The 22579-nt window shown below is 41.6% G+C and overlaps 1 protein-coding gene across 1 annotated transcript; it reads left to right on the top strand.

Moving 5' to 3' along the window:
• The first annotated feature begins 6060 nt into the window (after window positions 1–6060).
• On the top strand, window positions 6061–18233 carry ING2 (inhibitor of growth family member 2). The gene is made up of 2 exons (XM_035004278.1): window positions 6061–6603; window positions 11273–18233. Exons 1-2 carry the CDS (start codon window positions 6432–6434, stop codon window positions 11941–11943), a joined length of 843 nt encoding a protein of 280 aa, XP_034860169.1. The 5' UTR covers window positions 6061–6431; the 3' UTR covers window positions 11944–18233.
• The last annotated feature ends 4346 nt before the right edge of the window (window positions 18234–22579 follow it).

Here is a 22579-nt window from a genome sequence, read left to right as displayed (position 1 = left end):
AAGGCTTCTCGGAAAAAGTAATTTTATAATATCACAAGTTCTTTACTTTTCTCCCTATGTCCTTTCTAATGATTATCAGCTCGATAATAAAACTCACAAATAATTGTTTTACTCTTAAATTTCTAGGTGTACACTTATTTCATAAGTTACTATGTGACCCTGGGCAAATTAATTAACTTCTCTGGGTCTCCAAATCATCATCTGTAAAAACATGTTGGCCTAGGGGTGCTCTATTAATAGGGACTCCCAACCCCTTCCCCACCCTACAGCCGTGATAGTTATGATAAATTACTATCGGTGGCAGAGGCTTACCCAGTTTCTCCTTACCTGTGACGCTGCCTGTTGCCTATTCTCTCTTCCTTTGGGGAAATCATTGATCTGTGATTACTTTTAGCTAAAAAGGTCTGTGAGTTTAGACTGATGATCATGAGATTAAAAATAACCACCTGCAATTCCTGCAACCTTGAAATGCAATTTTTCATTTTCTTTTCCTGCATCCAACTTTTATTTATTGAGCACTGTGCAGGGCTCTGATACAACAGACATGGCTCCTGAATAAAATCATCATTTTGTGAGGTTCTTAGTTTAAAACAAAACAAATATATATATATATGTAAAATATATGTGTGTGTATATATATATACACATATATACATATATGTATATAAGATGTATATACGTCCATGTATGTAAACACATATTTATATACATACACATATGTAGGATTAATCTATGCTACCACAGCTGTCAAGTTTTTTCTTTCTTTCTTTTTTTCTTTAAAGTAGGCTCCAAGCCCAACATGGGGATTGAGATCAAGAGTTGCTTGCTCTACCGACTGAGCCAGCCAGGTTCTCCCCTAACAACTTTCAAAACATCCCCTCCCTACCACTTTTCTCTATCCATTTGATGAAATTAATAGGAAAATCTCTATGACAAATTAAGAGTAGCATCTGACAGGCATTCCACCAAGCTTTATTCTCAAGATTTCAAAGGTAAGAAGTCAAAGCTTCAGTTTACATATGATTTGGCTACTCAGAGATTCTAGGCTACTGTTGGGTTTACGGATTACCTGCAAAAACATTTTAAGATAAGGTAGCTCACTAAGATAAATGGGTATCTTCAAGGAATACATTGGCATCTCTTATCACACTTACGGATTACAGCACACACTATTACAGCATTTGTATAGACTGAACAATTTATACCTACAGTATCAGCTATTTAATTTTGGACAAAATTTTAAATTTCACTGGCAAAATTAGACCAGAATTTCAATTTTGGACATAAAGTATAAATCTTCCCTAAAATTGAAACCCCTTCCTGTTTTTAGGAAACATAATTGCATAATTCAAACTCCTTCAATACTGTGACCTAGTTCCTCCTCTTGATGCTATAAACAGCTCATGTAACTATGGTAACCACCTAGGGAAAACTGAATGTTTTTCTGGTCAGCAATATGCAAAGCATACCATATGTGTTATTTTTTCTGAGATAACCGAAGTAGATAATATGTGTTTGCTTTTTCTTCTTGGCTGTGGGAATGATAGTTCATGATACTGAATTTTCTCTTTACTACAGTCCCAGTCATTCACAATCCCTTCATTTTTTGCTGTGATCATCTTGCTGACAGTAGTCATTCTAAATGCTGAACAATACTATAACCCATAGTGGGACTGACTGTATACACCCAATTTTAAATCTGTGCTACCTCATGAACTAAATGTACAGACCAACACTGCTCATATTTCTAATGTTCCACCTCAAGAATCTAGTATTTTCTTAACTTTATCCTTTAGTTCTAGCCAAAGTATTTCCTCAAAGCAAAAAAGTGGAATTGTATCTTGAGGGTATACTTAGATACTGAGAAGAGCTATCTCCAGTTTGTAGTGATTTTTATGTATCCTCTTTTTTGCTCTATTTTCTGTTTTTTAAATACAATTAGTGTATACTACCTATGCAATAAAGCAATTAAAAATACTTGAAAACTGACCTCAGTGGAGACGGACTGCTTGCTTTAGTTGCCTATCGTACTAATGAACGGACTTAAAGTTTTAGGTTTTTTTCACTACAATTTAAAATGCCTGGGTGGCTCAGTCATTAAGCGTCTGCCTTCGGCTCAGGTCATGATCCCAGGATCCTGGGATCGAGTCCCGCATTGGGCTCCCTGTTTGGCGGGAAGCCTGCTTCTCCCTCTCCCACTCCCCCTGCTTGTGTTCCCTCTCTCGCTGTGTCTCTCTCTGTCAAATAAATAAATAAATAAATCTTAAAATTAAAAAAAAGAATAAAATAAAATGCTTCACTGGATCTTCCAGAACAAATTATACTCTAAACTAATATGAACTCTCAGTAATGATTTACTTATTTGCATTAGGTACAATTACATTTCTACTGTGGGCTATCAATTGGTGACATTTTAATATGAGGATTTTTGTTTAAAGTGCCTTCCTAGAATTTCCTTATACTTTTAACAATGCTTTTTAACTATCCAAATATCCTCCTTAAAAAACATCGTTATTTGCTCCACTGAATTAAATAGGGAATTAACTGCCTCTTACTGGTTTAGAAAAGATTTAACGAACTAAATGCAAGGTGTGGAACTTGTTTGGATTCTGTTAAACCAAGTGTAAAATGATATTAATGAGACAATAAGGAAATTTGGAAATTTTAATTGTCTGAATATTAAATGATAGATAATCTTTTTGATGGGATAATGGAATTGTGGGTATGTTTTTTTTTTAATTATCTCTTATCCCTCCATATTTAAAGTATTTACAGATAAAATATAACAATCCAGCAAGGGAAGAGAAGTGTGGAAGGCCACAGATGAAATAATGTTGGACATATATTGATATATGTTCAAGCTGGGTGAATAGTGCATTAGGATTACTGTATTATTACCTCTACTCTTTTTTTTTTTTTTTAAGATTTTATTTATTTGCCAGAGAGAGAGAGAGCACACAAGCAGGGGGAGAAGCAGGTAGAGGGAGAAGCAGGCTCCCCGCTTAGCAGGGAGCCCGATGCGGGACTCAATCCCAGGACTCTGGGATCATGACCTGAGCCAAAGGCAGACACTTAACCGACCGAGCCACCCAGGCGTCCCTATTACCTCTACTCTTGTGCATGTTTGAAATTTTCTGTAATTAAAAAGTTTTACAAAACATTAAGAAGAAAAAAAGCATTTCAAATTTAATTGGCCTGACTTAAGCAATAGCTGAATTTTCTCAGGAGTATCTTTAGAAATCCTTCAGAACTATCTGTTAGTTTGTTTTCAATGAAAGTTTGAAGCTTTGCCCTCCCCTCTCACAATATAAATAAGGGCTACAAGACACAGGTTTAGAGGCATAAACACTTCCCACCAGGGACCTCTTAAAAGAAACGGATTTTGAAATTACAGGTAATTCCAGACACTCCTACTAATTTTGGGGTTACCTATCTTTTTTAGGATTACTTTATGGTAGAAAATATTTTAAAAAGTAGGTAAGATGCCTTTTTGCTTTATCAGAGTAAATCACCAATAAATTTCTACATTGCAGAGAATTGGGGGCTTTAAAATTTCGCATTTGGCTCAGCACGGCAAAAAAGTCTTGAAAAGCCCCCAAATGTCCAGTTAGGTGGTTCCTGAGAAGAAAAGAACATGATAAATAACCAACGGTCGAGTTGAGTTTAAGGAATATGGTGATTTTTTTTTTCCATGTAAGTACTCTTCCCACCTCCACAACGTGCTTTCATAAATATGGCAGGAATAAGCCTTTAATTTTTATAAATATAGCAAAAAGGAGAAAATAATGTATAAAAGATCTCCATTTTCATACTCAGCCTCCTTTCCTCTCTTCTTGCTCTAGGTTCCTTGAGGCGGTAGTCTTAAGTATTCTGCATCTCTCTGCCTTCTTTTTTTTTTTTTTAAAGATTTTTATTTATTTATTTATTTAACAGAGATAGAGAGAGAGCACAAGTAGGCAGAGCGGCAGACAGAGGGAGAAGGAGAAGCAGGCTCTCCGCCGAGCAGGGAGCCCGATGCGGGGCTCGATCCCAGGACCCTGGGATCATGACCCGAGCTGAAGGCAGCCCCTTAACCGACTGAGCCACTCAGGCGCCCCATCTCTCTGCCTTCTTACTGCTAGGTTCTAACCACGTGTCCTATGTGCCTGCAGGTTACTTCTCGGGTGGAATAAAATCCATAGGTACATTCAGGGCCTAACCTAAATCAGTAAAAAAGGCATCTTACATTATTTTGGGCCTCCAATAAAGACTACCTGAATCAAACCCATTAGTAAACAAGAACAGTAGGGTTCAGGTAAAAAGCAATAAAATTGCATTTTTAACAGTGACTGGTTTTTGACAAAACCTGGCTGTTTAATCTGAAGGATTTAAAGAATGACAATGAAATCCCTAGACGGTTCTCCGAAACACACCACACCGTACTGCCCGGGTTGATTTAATATTCAAGCAGTCAAAACCACGTTAAGTGTCACAGGATAACAACACCACACAATCTCCGAGTCCCGTGCACTATTTTTGTTGTTACCAAGATGTCGAATTTTCTGGAGGGCTTTGTTTCGGCTTGCAATTTAAAATTTCCCGTAGATCAAAGTCTAGACTTCTCGCTGGACGTCAATGGTTACTTCTACTACTGTTTTCAAAGGTGCTCTAAAGAGGTCACCATACAGGGGCAGCACCCCTGCGAACGAACCGGATAGAAGGAGAAATCCACTCACGTTTCCTTTTTAACTCAAAGGTACTACTCAGAAGAGGACTTGTTTTCATGGGCATTCCACCAAAATTCCCCGCGTACTCGTTCTATTTACAGCCATTTCTTTCAAAAACAAATGTTATTACATCCCGAGAGTCGGTCGGGCATTAAAATTAGCATCTCTGCTGAGCGTTTCATTTAACACTACACAAAAATTAAGCCCTGAAAGTCGATCACATCGATAAGGACCTGGGCCTGTTTACTGATTAGGCTTTTATCCTCATTTCCCTTCTTCCCGCCCCCCGCCCCCCAGCCGTTTGCAGTCTTAGGGTAAAAAGAGATGAAAAGCGGGTGGTGTGCCCCTCCTGCCTCTAAGCCCGCGCCGGCGTTTAATGCTTAAACGTTCTGACACCCGGAGGGGATAAAATTCTTTTTCAAGGTTGTGTGTTGGACAAACACGTTTCTGGCGCAGAGGCAGACTAAACCAAACGGAGGATTCCTGAAGAGCCGGAAGGTGGACAAAACCTGCCAGGTACTTCGGAGGCGGGAGACCTCCCGCATATGAGGAAGGGCGGAAACATGCTAAAAGCCAGGAGGGAGATTTAAAAGGCGAGCCGACTAAAGAGAAAGAAAATGCAGGGGGCCCGCGGAAGCACCGCCTACCTCGGCGACCAGCCCCCCCCCCCCCCCCCCCCCGGCGCTCCGTGAGCCCGAAAGCCGCCGCAGCAGGGCCGGGGCCCGCGGACTGTGCCGAGGCGGCGGCCGGACGAGCGGGCGGCTCGGCGGGAACACAGCCGCCGAGCATGCCGGGATCCGCGTCCGCTGCACGCTGGGTCGCGTAGTTCCCGCCGGCCTTACTCCAGGTTGTAGCGAAAAGCGGCCGGCCGCCTGCTGCTCTTTTAAAGCCCCGCGAGTTGCCGCGCCAGAGCCACCTGATGGGGAAAATGTCGGTAACACCGGGCCGAGGGAGTTGGACCGAGATTCCCCCTCCCTGTGGGAAAGGCGGAAGGAAGGAGCCGGCCACCTTCTCTCTCAAGTCCCATTCAGACATTGAGCAGAGGCGGGCTTGACAGTCCTTCCCCTTTAAGAGGGGGCGGGGCGCAGCTTGCCGTTTGGCCGTCCTCCGCACCCTCCCCCCGGGCCGAGAGTTGACAGACCAATCGCCCGAGCGGCGGTGGGAAGGCGGGAGAATGCGAACCCTTCGGTAGGGCGGTAGGGGCGGGCCCCCGTCCTTATTAGGAGTAAGTCCTGCGCAGGCGCAGAGGCGGCCGCAGCCGGAGGGGCGGGGGCAGTCCAGTGAGAGACTCTCCGACAGGCACGGAGGGTGATTGGGAGGAAAGGGGGCAGCGAGGGGCTTGTCATGGGGGTCCGTGCTACGAGACGGCATTGGTAGCATCGGGGGACTCCGAGGGGGACGGGAAGTGTCAACGCCCGGGACCCCGGCGCCAGCTCCGCCGGGGGATCCCCGCTGCTCTAGTCCTGGGGAGGGAGGGGAAAAAGGAGGGAGCCCTGATCTCGCCCCGCCCCTGGGCTTGTTACCGCGGGGGCGGGGAGTGCGGGCTTCTTTTGGGGGGAGTGGAGATCGGGGGACTCGGCTGTGCCCTCTTGAGCGGCTGCCGGTGTCCCCGCGGCGCCGGGCTGCCCAGCAGAGGAGCCGCGGCCGCCGTGGCTGTTGCATGTGTGGCTGCTGGATGCGGAGGCGGCGGCGGCGGCGGCGGCGAGGAGCAGCAGCGGCGGCAGGATGTTAGGGCAGCAGCAGCAGCAACTATACTCGTCGGCCGCGCTCCTGACCGGGGAGCGGAGCCGGCTCCTCACCTGCTACGTGCAGGACTACCTCGAGTGTGTGGAGTCGCTGCCCCACGACATGCAGAGGAACGTGTCTGTGCTTCGAGAGCTGGACAACAAATATCAAGGTAGGGGGCCGCGGGGCCGCCTGTGCGGGTCCTCCGCTCAGTCGGATTCGCTGGCGTCCGGGCACTGTCGCTCGGAGCCTGCCCGGGGAAGTGCCGCTTTCCATTTCTCCTGTGACAGTCTCCCCGAGTGCACAGGCAGGGTCTGGTGTGTGGGACGGAGGAGAGCGACTGGAGACCGGGTTCGCGGCCCTCCCTTCCCCCCGCTGCGGTCGGCGAGGACTTCTGTGGGGTATCACGGGTGGGGGTGGGGGCCGCTCGTCAGCCCCGCTGCAGACCCAGCGGCTGCAGCTGGTGTGGAGAGGAATCAGCCATTTTAAGCAGCATTTGTTCCGGCGCTTGCCTGCCCCGTGCCGCAGACCCTTCTGCCCCGGCGAGGGAGCGTGCAGCGGGCGGAGGGCTGTAGGGAGTGAGCGGCCGGCCGCAGCCGGGCTCCCGCTGCTCTCCGGGCCTTGGCTTTCCCCACCCCCCCCTCCGGCCCCCACCCCGAGAGCAGATGCATTGGAACGTGCGGGGGGGAGGGGGCAGGAGAGGGCCGCGAAGGCGGACTCGGGGAGGTCCCTCCCTCGGCTCTCCGGCTCCCGGCTCCGGAACGGAGTACGTTCCCTTCTCCCGCCCCAGGGAAAGTTCCGGGCCGCAGCCTTTCCCGAGCGCCATCAGCCAAATGGTTAAAAGGGGAGGGGTCCCCGCGGGGAAAGGAAGAGGGGCGTGTGTGTGGCGGGGAGGGCCTGCGGTCCCTGGGGCGGGGCCTGAGGGAGTGACGTAGAACATGGGCGGGGCGTGGACGGGCGCGCTCCCGCCCGCCTCGAAAATGGCTGGTGGCCGGAAGGTTTGGGCGGAGCTGGCTGGTGGGAAGGTGTCGGAACCTTGCCGAACGTTAGTTCTTTCCTAGCAGAGTCAGTGTTGAGGTTTGGGACATGTTTATCGTGGTTTTTCGACCCTTTCTCCATCACTCAATCAGGACGAAGAGACGCTCGGCTACTAGGACCATCGCTGACCCTAGCACCGCGTAGGTTCCGGGCCTGCGTCACTTCCGGGCCCCAGGTGGAAGTGGGTGGTTGACTGGGCAACCGCCTGGCGTCCCTTAACCCGTGGGTCCCTCCTTCGCCAAGTTTGAGTGATGAGGCAAAAACCACCCTTTGTGGTCAGACCCAAGAAGACTAAGACGGGAATCAGCCTTTTCCTACAGAGGGTATCATTTATCACCGACTGTTGGTGGACCTTTCGTGTACTACTAGGGGAGAAATTTAAATGGGGAACCGTTTTGCGTTTAATAAGCCTGATCAAGGAATAGACCTTGGACATAATGTGGAAACAGTCGTACGGACTTTAAACAAATAACTTTTTGGACCCCGTTCTCTGTTTTTCTAGACCCGTCACTAATCTTATGATTTAGTCTCAAAGGAACCCACTTCTGGGGTGACATTTTCTGGCCTGTGGCATGTTAGAATATTTAATTGTTTCTGTGTTTTCGAATCTGTAATTTATTTCTGCCTTCCGAACCCATATGATAGGGTTGTTGATAAGACTGATCTCTTTTGGGGGAAAGAGAATCAAATAGTGTTTACTTACTGTGTGTCATCACTGTGCCAGGTCCAGAACATTATCTCAAAATAATCCTGTGAAGTAAAAGTATATTTTACAGACCAGTTAAAGTTTACAAGGAGTTTAAGTGACTTGTTCAATTAACTAGGTGGGGAAGTAGGCTGGCTACTTCATGTGCACATCCTTTTTTTTTTTTTTTTTAACTATTAACTTTTTATAAAAACTTACTTAGTAAAAACTCTCCAAAGATATTTTCTACAGACATGGAGCACATACATGAATTGTAGCCTAAAAATGATACATATGTGCTGTATATTGAACACTTTTAGTTTTTCAAATAGTAACTCTGAGGTTTGTAAAACTTGCATGGTTTTACATTTCCTTAAAGACACATATTTGCCTTTAAAAGAGTTAAGCTATTTTCATCTGAATTTGGGAGGGGAAATCGGTTACAGGGAAATCTGCCATCTTGATCATCTAGAATTGTCTTAAGTAACATGAGAAACAGTATTAGGCTTTAAAAGATTGAGAGATTATAAACATTTTCAGCTCCATTAAGGTTGGTTATTTCAAGATTAATATAGAAGAAGGATCTAGTTTTCAGTCTGTGCCCATGCTTACTAAGCTCCGCTTCCACAATTTAGCTTTATATATTCGTGTGTTCTTGGTTCACATTTCATATGCTTTTTCTTTGCTAGTTCTTAAGTATCTTCTGTTTTTGGATTTAATACTTCCTGCAGTATTTAGTGATATAAATTATACAGGAAATCAAAAAAGTTTCTCTCCTACCTATTTGAGACGCTTTGAGAAATTACTGAAGAATCAAAAACTTTTAAAAATAGAGAAATGAAGACAACAGTTTCACAATTGAGAGAAGTATTTATTATGGGATATGGTTATTAGAGAGCCTCAGTTTTTGTTCCAATATTCTTGTTCATAATTGCTTGGGTAAATAACCATTGAACTAAAAATTAATAATTTCAAGTGCCTTCCATGCAGCTTAGTAGAAAGTGCTAAACGGTGGAGCCAGACATACCTGTCTGGCAGAGTTCAAAGTCTGGGGTTGTTACCTCTTGAACTTCATTTTCTTCATGTATAGAAGTGATAGCTTCCTCATGGGGTTGCCTTGGAGATTAAATGAGAAAATCTTTATCGCATAAAAGGGGCTTAGTAAGTGTTAGTTTCCCTTCTTTCACTATGTAGTTAGGAGTCTTAGAAATAAGAATTCTTCTCATATACAGTTATCAGTGTGCCTGTATGATAGAATATAATTAGTGTCTAACTCCTGATAGTTAGGTACAGAATATTTAAAATAAGATTTACCTTTATTTTTTAATCCTCAAGTTTTGTGTCTGAGGGGAAAATACATAATTATTTTTCCTGGAGAAAAATTATGTTCTTAAGAAAACCACTTACATACCTAGCTGGGCAAATGGGCTAGATATGAACTTTGTTTTAAAATATGCTGTGCAGGTATGAGTACCCTCAAATGTGTGGTGGCAGTTTGTCATGTATCCCAGGTTAAGCAGTTGTCCATCAAGTGTGAGTACGTTTAATTTCTAGGGAGGAGTTAATGCCTAAGAGTCGTGTTGAAGACCTGCTTTGTGTTAACCTTTCTTGCAGACAGCCGTAGTGTACACATTTTACTCGTCTAACATTTCTGTTGTTATCATTAGAGTAATAATATTAGAAGGTAAAACAGTATTAGAAGGTATGCCACGTGCTGGTAGTACTATTAGAATATAATAAATGATATGCCATGTGGTGTGGTAAATTAGAGGCAATTTTTGTTTCTCCACCTTTAGTAAGACAGAACTCTCTTTTAGATAGCTTTATCTCATAAGGACAAGAAATAGAACAGATTTGAATAAAAAATTAATCTTACGTAAATTTTTTGTGACATCTGGAACTATATTTTCAGATTTTTGTATACCATCTAGTGACTCAGACATTTTTAATTGATTTAAATGTGTCCCACACGCTATACAATACCCACATCAGCAGTTTAAAAAGCTTAAAACCAACTGCTGAGTTATCTACAAAAGCAGAGTGCCCCAGTGCTGACTTTACTGTAATTTTATTAGTAGCTTAGTCAGTTGATGCCAGAATCTGAACCTAAACCTACCCTGGAAATAGTTTGGTTTTCAGAATCTCCCATATGATAAAATAAATGAGCTATTAAAACTAATATGGTGGGAAGAGTTACTTGTGTCTGCTTTGTTTAAGAGTGCCCAGGAATATGATATGAACGTCAAGGTGAATGTCTCTCTGGAGTCATGTAGCAAGTCATTGATTGAACTGTAAATCCTGTAAACACAGATGGATAGTCATCTGTAGCTTAGTTATAGAACCTCTCTAAGTTTTACAGTTGAAGTCTGGCATGTAAATTTTATTACAGTGTTTTGAGGTTCAGATGACGTATAAGTGACTTCACTAGGTAGACTATAAAGTGGCATACAATGTTCTTGCCCATGTAAAATACTTCGAGTATTAATTAGTACACATATCTCCTATCCTTTAAAAAATTTTTTTTTTTTAAGATTCTATTTATTTACTTGACAGAGAGAGAGAGAGAGCACAAGCAGGGGGAACTGCAGGCAGAGAGAGATGGAGAAGCAGGCTCTCCCCCCACAACCCCTGGGAAGGAGCCCGATGGGATCATGACCAAAGCCGAAGGCAGATGCTCAACCGACTGAGCCACCCAGACACCCCAGTGTTTTTTTGTTTTTGTTTTTGTTTTTTAAGTAAGCTCAACACCCAATGTAGGCTTGAATTCATGACCCTGAGATCAAGAGTCATATGCTCTACCAACTGAGCCAGCCACGCACTCCTCTTATCCTTTTTAATATAGACTGAGTATTAGAAAGCTTTGTAAAAATAAATAAATAAATAAATAAATAATTGTAAAAAAGCTTTGTATTCTTATTAGTTTATTTCTAAATATACTTTCATATTGGATAACATACGGTCTTTCTATGGGAAATAATGTCTTTCAAAGTATACATACCAAGAGGAGTGTGATTTATGATTTGAGTTCATTCAACTTTACTAGTTCTGTGAAAGATAACTTAAAAAATATTATATGTGCTAATGCACAAATGTTCTGATTTTTCTCTTACGTTTTTAGAAACATTAAAGGAAATTGATGATGTCTATGAAAAATATAAGAAAGAAGATGATTCAAACCAGAAAAAACGCCTACAGCAACATCTCCAGAGAGCATTAATCAATAGTCAAGAATTGGGAGATGAAAAAATTCAGATTGTCACACAGATGCTCGAATTGGTGGAAAATCGGGCAAGGCAAATGGAGTTGCATTCACAGTGTTTTCAAGATCCTGCTGAAGGTGAACGGGCCTCAGATAAGGCAAAGATGGATTCCAGCCAGCCGGAAAGATCTTCAAGAAGACCCCGCAGACAGCGAACCAGTGAAAGCCGTGATTTATGTCACATGACGAATGGGATTGAAGACTGTGATGATCAGCCACCTAAAGAAAAGAAATCCAAGTCAGCCAAGAAAAAGAAACGCTCCAAGGCCAAGCAGGAAAGGGAAGCATCACCTGTTGAGTTTGCAATTGATCCCAATGAACCTACATACTGTTTATGTAACCAAGTGTCTTATGGGGAAATGATCGGATGTGACAATGAACAGTGTCCAATTGAATGGTTTCACTTTTCGTGTGTTTCGCTTACCTATAAACCAAAGGGGAAGTGGTATTGCCCAAAGTGCAGGGGAGATAATGAGAAAACAATGGACAAAAGTACTGACAAGGCAAAAAAGGATAGAAGATCGAGGTAGTAAATGCCATCCACATTTTAAAAGGTTATTTGTCTTTTATATAATTCTTTCAGAATTTACTTTCGGAAAATGTTTTAGGGTAAATGCATAAGACTATGCAATAATTTTTAATCATTAGTATTAATGGTGTATTAAAAGTTGTTGTACTTTGTCTGTGACCTTAATTTTCTGCACTGAATTACCAAATATTTTAAACCAGGTAGTCTTTAGATCACCTGATGAAAGGAGCAGGGAATAGGGAGAGGGTGGTGTGAATATTATAAAAACTTCACAAACCATGCCTATTTCATTTTCATTTAAAACTACAATGCTGTTTTTTGGGTAAACACCAAAATTTTGCTAGCATTTTAGTTCTCTGGGCTTTAAAAAATTTAGGTACAGTTGGAGTTCTCTGTAAGCATTCAGATTATCTTGGGTAATTTACAATATGAGCACTACATTTAGAGCTTCTTTCTCCCTAGCCCCATTTATACATACACTTGTTCATCTCTAGTCTTCCAAGAGTTTAAGGAGCTAGAGATAAGAATAATTTGGGATTCCATGTGGAATAATGTGCTCTTACTAGAGTATTTGCTGCTGTATTTTCCTTAGTAGCATTTTGATACACTGTCAGTAGCCCATTTGTAAATGCCTTGCTGCTGAATCATAGATACATTTAATCTAGTGCTTAATAAGGGAGTTGTGTTTTGTTTTGTTTTAATTGGGACAGGTAAGCATAGTTAGGATACCAAAAATGGTGCCATTGGCTTATATTGGAAAATATGGGGTTATGTATTATCATGGTTCAAGGTTGAGCAATTTAAAAAATGCATCTTATTTAATAACATTTTCCACGTAACCCGCTGCTATGATGCCTAGCCACAGGCCTGTCAGTGGGGAAAAGGGCATACGTTAGTCTTTAAATACTGCCTTTATGTCAAACAGGAGTTTAAATAGTTTTCTAGTGGCTATAGTTGATTTCTGTCCCAATCAGTGATTATATATTATTTTAAGTAGTAGTGTATTCACTTTAACTTTCTGGTATTGGTGCTGTTTGATGTTTTCACGTTTAATGAACTAATTTCGTTATAACAATGCAATTAATAATGTATTTGTAAATTGAATTTTCCAAGATTCTGATATTTTAAGGATAAGCATATTGATGGATATATGAACATCTATTCGGAGAATTTTTTGGTTTGGGGGAGGAGGCATCAGATTAACTAGTCCTTTAAATCTATGTGTAACATACTTTTTATTCCTCATTTCTCCCTAATCTGATGATCTTGATTCTTTTTGATTAACATGTGAAAAATTCTGTCTGCTTGTTTGGAAAAAAAAAAAAACTTTTTTTTTTTCCTCTTCTAGCTCTCCTGTGTGACTTTTAGGCATGTTACTTCACCTCCTCTGGGTGTCAGGTTATTCATCTGTAATATGAGGTTGGCTTAAATATCTCTAAGGTTCTTTTGAGATCCATAGTATTTGCACTATAGTGAGGATTTTAATAATCAAATGACTTATTTTTCTCTTTTTAAAATTTTGTCCTTCATTCTGAGATGTGAAGACAGTTTAAAGGTGATCTTTGAGACAGGTAAATGCACAATATTTGATTAACTTCTGTCCTAAGGATGTTTTGCTTGATGACTGGAAGCAGTTGGTTATGTTGCTTCTTGAGCGAGAAATATCAGGCAGCATGATGATGAATTTATTTTATTGTAACATAGTTGAGTTGTAAAAAAATTCTTTTGAGAATACCGCATTTTGTCTTAGTGATTACATCCTCATTACCAGGATAGAGCTATTTACCTGACACCATTAAAAATATCCGTATGTGCACAGTCTCCAAAAGCTTTCAGCTGTGACTATGTAGAAGTCAACACTTTTTCATACATTAACTTTCCCTCAGTATATGAGGAAGAAAAACAACTTCATAATAGAAGTACCCAAATTTGTATTAGGCTTGATAGGAAAACAGATATGGAAAATCCTGGAAGATGTGCTCTCTTTATGACCTAATGTTTGAGACAGTTTTATTTTTATGAATTTTTTGTTTGTTTTCTATACCACACAGGAAATAGAAGTCTTAAGTTTGCATAACATTTTGACTAGGATTTCTTTTTTAAGATTCTAGATTTCATATACTGTCTCATACCATGGTTATCAACTCATGCTATAAACCCGTGGTTCCTAAACTTGTCTCCTATTAGAATTACCTCAAAAGCTTCAAGAAATGCAGATACCTGTGTCCCACACCCAGCAATCGCGATCTAATTCATTTGGAATGTGGCTGAAACATTAGAATTTTTTTTTAAATCCCCAGGTGATTCTAATCTACAGAAAAGTTTTTTAGAACTGCCGTATTATGAAAATTTGAGCCTCCTGAAACCTGTGGGTGACTTCTCTACATCCAGATTTATACGACTGTCTAGCACATAGAAGTTCCGATACATGTACAGGAGGTTGTCCCTTGCCCCCAGTGGTCTGCCAACACTTAAAGACCCAACACTTGAGTGCTCCTTGTGTGCTGGGCGCTGTTCTAATCAGTGGTGGTTCCAGAAGACAAAGTCCTTGCTCATGCACCAGACGTTTTGATGGGGAGTCAAATGTGTGTAATGCTAGGTAACTGTCAGAGGGGAGCAAAGCAGAGTAACAAGATGGATGGGATGGGAGGTGAGTCTTAATTATGGTGATTAAAGAAAGTCTTAAAGGAAGTGATCTTTGAGCTGAGACCAGAGGGAAAGAAGCAGGTGAGCAAGGCAAAGATTTAAAGGAAAGGAGGAGTCAAACAAGCCTGCTGGTTTGATGAGAGCACTTGACACAGTGTGGGAGGGACTAGAAAACGACTCTCGAGAGCCACGGTAGAAAATTTGGGAAGGGTTTCTATTGAAGAATTCTTTGAAGATCACTCTGATCATGCTGCATGCAAAGTGTGTCATAGGGAGGCTTGGTGAAAATAGGGAGTATCCGGAGACCCTCTTAGAAGTCTTTGCACCAGAAATATTGGTAGCTTAGACCAGGGCGGTAGCCGTGGAACTGGTGGCAAGTGGTAGGACTCTTATGTCTTCAAGATCCTGCCAGCGGAAGGATTTTGGCCCAGCAATCAGAAAGCAAAGAGATGACCAGGGTGACTCTTAGGTTTTTTGGCTTGAGGGGACAAATCAAGATTTCTGTTTGCGTTTGGGTTTGAGATGCCTGATTTCTCATGGGATCCAGCATGGAATTGAGGGAGGGGCCGGGAGCTAAACTTTTGGGATCCAGCATGGAATTGAGGGAGGGGCCATTTGGGAATTAGCCAATAAGAGCTTAGAGGCATGTGACAAATCACTTGTAAACAGGTAAGTGCCTCTCAAATTTTAATGTGCCCGAGAGTCACCTGTTTCTGTTAAAATGCAAATTCAGTTTCAGTAGGTCTGGTGTGGGGCCTGAGGTGCTACGTTTCTAACAAGCTCTTCAGCGAGGCTGATGCTGCTGGCTCTGGGACCCACGGTTTGAGGTGCAACCGTGTGGATCCAGAAGAGGGTGGGGTGGGTCCTGGGGCACACCCAGCATTTGGAAGGGGGAGCCAGCAAAGGAGACTTCCAGATCTCTCAGATAAAGCAGAAAAATGTGGCACACCAGAACAAAAGTGACGTGTTTCAAGAAGGGAATGGTCATTCAAGTGCTGCACAAATAAGATGAGGACCGAATTAGCCACTCGGTTGAGGGTTTTTCCGAGTTAACAAGCTCTGAGTTTGGGGATGAAGAACTGCTTGGAGTGGGTTGTGAGCAGAAGGGGACAGAAGTAGAACCAGCAGTTGCAGACAACTCAAGTTTTGATGTAAAGTGGAGCATGGATGGAGCTGAGGTGTGGGTGAGCAAGGGAGGATTTTAACTCAAGGAGACAATATAGCATGATCATATGCAGACTGGAAAATTCCATTAGAAGGGGACAGATACATGCTGTCAGGAGAAGTGGCTTGTGGCAGGAGTGAAATCTGAATAGGCAGGCAAGTGGGAATGAGTGAGAACGCACACTTAAGAGGGGTTCATCTCAAATAGGCACAGGGACAGTTCCAGTTCACGTGTCAAGAAGGAAGATGGTGTTTTAACTCATTTATTAAAATATTTATTGTACACCTATTACTTACAAGGCACTGTTTTAGGTCCTCGGGAATAAAACAGGGATCAAGACAAGATACAAATCTTTGTAACTGGATGGTGCTTAGGTTCTGGAAGTGAACAGGTGTGAATGCAGATAGCTCGCTAGATTTGGTATTGGGGAAAATGAGATTATTCTCTCTTAACAGCTTCCACTTTCCCCATTGAAGGCCTGAGATGGGAAAGGGGGAGGGATGTTCGAAATATCCCTGAGGACGGTGGGAGAGTGGACCAGGAAGGCCAGTCAGAACGGTGGGTCAGCTGGAGCCTTTGGTCATAACTTCAAACAAACTGGTACCTCCTTCTGTTGCTTGAATGCAAACCAAAAAAGAGAACGGATAAAATAACAAAATTTCAAAATATCCCTACAGGGAGCTAGAAAAAACGGCTCTCCTGTCCTTTTTATATGCCCAGTAGGTGGCTTCCTTGGAAGGATCTATCCTCATCCCCCCGCCCCCCACCCCCCACCCGAAATGGAGAGGAGCCCGTCTTCGAGGAGCAGTGGAGGTAGAAATAAGTCAGACCGCTCTTCAGCCCTTCCTGAATCAAGTGCTTACTGTTTGATGTCATTGAAAATCTATTTTAAGTAAAGTGTAATTTATCTTGGAATTACCCTTATTATGTCACCTAAACTCTATACATCAATTAGAGAGACCAAAGCTCCTTTTTCATATCCTATATGTGAGGGCAGGACGGTACCCTGTCTGAGGATTCCAGAGATGCGGATTTCTCTGGGGTCTCAGCTGGCTGGCTTCTCCTCCTTGGCCTGCAGTTTGTTCAGCTGTAAAACGAATGATTTAAGATACAGTTATGCCAAAAACATGGTTATTAGTATTTACATCCCTTGACATTGTTAGGAAAGAGTTCTCCAGGTCACAAACTTACTAATGGTTGAGTTTATGAAAGAACGGGGTTTAGTTCACGTAACTAGTAACTGGACTTCCAAACAGGGTTTTCTAAACTTCAGACACTGGAATGATCTTGATGGATTTTCGCCATGTCCACATCCCATTTCTAGTTTTATATTTGGAAGTATTACTTAAAACTTTTCTTTCAAACAACTCACTTTTTGATGCCAATTTATTTTTAAAAGAAGGCATATCACTTTGGTGAGTGGAAAATTAGTATCACTGACTGGATTACCTTAAAATACAATGGAAACAAAGCAGTGTTACTAAATTCTAGCTATGTAGGATTGCGGTGGAAACAGCCTCCAATCTGTTCTCCCTTTTTAAGAAGTGTGATTAATAAATACTCTTAGGTAAGGGTAAAAAGACATGTAAGCACCAAATCAAGTCTTTCTGCATGATGTAACCAAAAAGATTTAAAGAGAATTTTGAGCACTCCCTTAACCATCCTTCTCTGGGAAACACTTTAAGCAACAGAAGGTTAGCTACTGCAGTTTCTCGACTATCAGTATAAAACAAATATGAACATGTCTTAAAGGCATCTATCTACCTACATGCATGCAGATGGACTCTGCCTAGTAATAAAGGTTTCTGTAACCGCCCCCGCCCCTTCCCAAGGTATTGACCAGCATTACCCACATCAGTATTAAAGTAACTGACGTTACCCTGACTCAAAGTTTCTGGTCTTGTCAGTTTTTTAATCTCAGGATAAAAATAATGCAGCTCTTTCAATGCCACTCAGTGAGCAGAGAGAGATGTCCCGGGCGGCCTTGTTTGTGGTGCTTTGGGGCCTGGCATTCCAGCTTTGAAAAAAAAAAAAACCCTTAAAATTTTCCAGATAACTTCCTCAGTTGCCCACTGGCTAGTGAGTGGATTCTTGATTTGGCAATCTTCATTGTAAAAAAAAAAAAAATAAATTCCTATTTCCTTATGAATTAGATAATACCAACATGTCCTAACACTGAAGGCCTGAGATTTAGGGTGTCGCAGTGTGTTTTGGTATGGTGAGTAGTTGTGCGCCCACATCACTAAAGTAGTCTTTCACGTTTTAATTGTATTAGATAAAAATTGTCCTGCCTTCTTAGATATGTCCTTCAATCCTTTTTGACATATGGTATGACGTAAACGAAGATTTGATGTCTTCATCCTTTGACTCGGCACCATGTTTATGTACGGGGATATCCTTCGATCTTGCCCCAGTGTGGAGGGCTGTTACCTCTCTACTTGCCTCAGACTAGTTTTTAAAATAAATGTGGCTGCTTTTAATGAGTTTCGTTCTTCGTTGCTTCTAAAACTGCCTGCCTAGCACTGGAAAAGCATTTGGTCAAACTTGTGTCTAGCTTAAAAATAAATACATTCTAAGAGAGGATCTAGTGCTTGAGCTTTAATGTATGGTTTTGGTTTTTTAAATATGTGGATTCCCCTCCCCCCCGCCCCTGTTTTTGACTGTGTTCACACGGCAGTTTTGCTATATCCTTGCTATGAACAGCAAAACTGAATTACTTTGACCAGAGTCCTTAATTTATTTATATAGTACATTAATCTTAGAAACTTCCCACATAGAAGCAAACGTGTTAGGCCAACCAGCTTGTTTGCTCTCCGAAGATTCAGGTTTTAGACTAGTGATACGGGATCATGCCCTCAGTGGGAAGTAAGGGTTTGGGTACGGACACGGACAGAAGAACTGCTGTTAGGCTTATCAGGAATGTAGAATTAGGTAGCATGTAGCACTGCCAAGCCTTTAAGACAGACTTTTATTGTACTTTTGGCCCATCCTGAGACATGGTAAATCCCTCAATTGTCAGAAATTTCCCCCTCTGAGCTTTAGAGTGTGTTTTGCTTTTTGGTTATAAATTTGCATTTCTCACCAACTTGAAAAAATATCAATTCTCACGGATTAAGGAAAGAGATTATATAAACTAGCAAAATAGCAACTGAAAAGTTACTCAGTTTTGACTACAAAACGTTGATAGTAGCTTTGGCTTTGAATTTATGATGCTTGAGTATTACACTGAAAAAAAATTTTTTTTTAAGATTTTTATTTATTTATTTGACAGAAACACAGCAAGAGAGGGAACACAAGCAGGGGGAGTGGGAGAGGGAGAAGCAGGCTTCCTGTGGAGCAGGGAGCCCGATGCGGGGCTTGATTCCAGGACCCTGGGATCATGACCTGAGCCGAAGGCAGACACCCAACGACTGAGCCACCCAGGCGCCCCTACACTGAAAATTTTCTACATCTACATCAGTTTAGTGTTATTTTGGAATAATTCTGGCTGAATTTAAGGTGTAATTTAGTAAAACAATCTAGAACTTTTCTGATTACACAGTAGAAAAGAAACTTTCCATGGCTAGTTAAGAGAGGAAAGCAATAGAAGGATGTAACTTATTTTTTCTTATTTAAATCTTTGTTAAAATCTATCTGAAATTAGATCAAATGTTTAATTATCTGGGATTGAGAGATTTTAAAACTTTTATATATTACTTTCATATCATGTGAAAATCGGAAAACAAGACTGAGCCTTTTAAGCTAACAAGAGTGAGTTTAGGATCTTGGTAAAGCATTTTTGTAAAGAAGTACTTTATGTCTCAGAGAGTTTGTAGTACCTGCTTAAATAATTCATGGGTAACTCCGTGAGTTGCAAAATAGTAGCTAAGGGTACTATTTTACGTGAGGGGTTAAGGTAGACGAATTGCTGGGGTTTTTTGCTTGTTTTTGTTTTTTTACCAGATACCCGAATCTTTGTTTACTCGTTATGTCCCACTGAAGACCATCCTTCTGAGGGAGCAAAAATGCAAACATTATGCTATGAAAGAGAATGTTACTGCACACAATCACTGGTAAATAATTCCCAGACATAAACTGTGTGTCCTTTCTTTCCTTGCCATTTTTTTCCATTTTTCCACTGACCTGCCTCATCCTGACCTTTGACGTTAGTATGACAATTCAAGGATAATTTAGGTAGGCTGAAAGAACAATTCGCAAAAGCATACCACCTAGAACTAGAAGAACATTCCTGTGGTGACCAACCAACAGCTCTGCCTTGCAGTGACATTATATTCCAAACCAGAGTTTTCCTAAAGTGTTCCATGGATCCTGGAATGCTCTTCTGCCCAAAAGGAGCTAGGGTATTTGGCATGTGATACCCCTACTCTTAGAGATTCAAAAGGTACGTGATAGAGGTTCTGAGAAATCTTGCCACATTTGCCCTGTAATGCCTCTTCATACCCTGAGGAAGTAGGAGGTCTTTCAAACTTTTTGAGACTATTGCCCCTAAACTATACCGTGAAAGGATCATATTCAGATGTTTTGGGTGATGATACTGTATGGGGAGTTACACCCCAGCCCCTCTTTCCTACAAGCCTCAGTATTCTTTTTAAGATTTATTTATTTATTTGAGAGAGCGAGAATGAGAGAGAGTACATGAGAGGGGGGAGGGTCAGAGGGAGAAGCAGACTCCCCGCCGAGCAGGGAGCCCGATGCGGGACTCGATCCTGGGACTCCAGGATCATGACCTGAGCCGAAGGCAGTCGCTTAACCAACTGAGCCACGCAGGCGCCCAAGCCTCAGTATTCTTGATACCGTCTGTACCACTGTTCAAAGGCCTTAGCGACAGGGACTTGTACCTTCTTTCTGTCTGTTAGGCAGTTTTAGGAATTTAGCCTTCCTAAATGAATCCGATACAACAAATAACTATCGTTCAAGTAAGAATTGTCTGTCAAATATAACTGGGTTATGTAGCCCTATTAGCTCAACCTTGAAAGTACTGTGCTCAGTTTCTTGATTGGTAAAATTGGCCTAGATTTCTTAGGTACAAAGTAGCTATAACCTTCATATTTGATCAGAGAAATTCCAGAAGAGACCACTGTTAATAATCTTGTACCCGTTTCTGGGAAAAGCATGGACTACAAAGAGCAAGTAATAATAAAGATCTGAACCCAAGCCATATTTTATTATTACCATATGAGTCAATGATGTCAGAACTGACCTCTGGGGAAAATTTTGTGCTCCCAGTGGGCTCGACATTTATTAGGATTTAATGTCGTGATACCCCTTTGGCTCTAGAAACTATAAAGATCAAGTAAACTGTTGTCCTTGGAGATTTTTATTGTTATTTCAAAGTAATATAATTTGTTTCTGTAAAATGCACTTACTGAAAGGGCAGAATTTCTTAACCAATGTCATGGCCAGAAATCTCTATGAAAGGGTAGGGAAATACTTTCTGTAGATAGAACTAAAATCTAAATTGTGTATGAGGCACAGGGCCTCTGGAGAAAATGGGTAGCCAATTGCCCAAGACTTATAACTCCAGGCAATAACTGGCAGAGTTCCAAATTTACCATTTCTAGCACAGTTTAGTTGAGAGAGTAGGAAATCTTTTTATTTGTTTCACACTGTTATTAGTTGGGGTCTTCAGAGAGATCAATAGCCATGAGGAATAAGATAAGTAAATTATTCCTGGAACCAGAAGATTAAGCTAACGCAGTAATCGATGAGAAAGAGGAAAAGAAAAAGAAAAGAAAGAGGGAGGAAGGGGAGGAGGGAGGGAGGAAGGAATGAAGGAAGGAAGCAAGGAAGGAGGGAGGGAAAGGGGGAAAGGAAAGGAAAAGAAAAAGAAAAAAGAGCAAAATTCTCTACCTACCACCATCATGCTCGGAAGCATCATGTCAAGTTTTTCCAAACTGCAGGGGTGCCATAAATTCTTTTAAAACAACGAAAAAGCACCAGCTCTTTACTCCCATTGCTTCATGATAGTCTTGATCACCGTGCTAGGTTAGAGAGCAATCCATTTAGTTGCCTCAAATTTTTTGTTTCTGGGGAATCTTTGGGGAACATTTGAACACGGGGAACATCTGAAATCCTGGTATCGGGAAACCTCCTTTCTCAAAGCACATAAAACTCACTCCCAAGTCTTTGTCATGCTTTACACAGTTTTACTTATTTTTAATAAATTATCAATTTTTTAATGTTTTAATCAATTGTGCACTAGTAATTATAATACTAACAATTCAGAAAGGTTTTAACTTAGAAGCATATTTTCGTTGCAAAGAAGTAAAAGTGGGTAGTCAAACAATTCTTAAGAATAAAGAATGCATCATTAGGGGCACCTGGGTGGCTCAGTCGTTAAGCATCTGCCTTCGGCTCAGGTCATGATCCCAGGGTCCTGGGATCGAGCCCCACATGGGGCTCCCTGCTCTGCAGAGAACCTGCTTCTCCCTCTCCCACTCCCCCTGCTTGTGTTCCCTCTCTCGCTGTGTCTCTCTCTGTCAAATAAATAAAAAATCGTTAAAAAAAAAAAAAGATTTAAAAGAAGAATGCATCATTAGGTTACTATTTTGTGGGTGAACTGGAATGGATATATAATTTCACGGGAAAAAGTGTTAAACTCTTATCTGTTGGTACCTTTACATGTATAGTATTTATATTCCACTGAATATATTTGAGTAATGTAATGGTTTTATTTTAAAATGCCAGTATGGGGCACCTGGCTGGCTCATTTGGTAGAGCGGGTGACTCTTGAACTTGAGGTCCTGACTTCCAGGCATGCATTGGGCGTAGAGCTTACTAAATAAATAAATAAATAAATAAATAAATAAATAAATAAATAAATAAA

This window comes from Mirounga leonina, unplaced genomic scaffold, assembly GCF_011800145.1.
Source record: "Mirounga leonina isolate KUSES-001 unplaced genomic scaffold, KU_Mleo_1.0 Mir_128, whole genome shotgun sequence".
Classification (NCBI taxonomy): Eukaryota; Metazoa; Chordata; class Mammalia; order Carnivora; family Phocidae; genus Mirounga; species Mirounga leonina.
The sequence above is the reverse complement of the archived record's forward strand: the minus strand, read 5'-3'. Positions and strand labels throughout refer to the sequence as shown.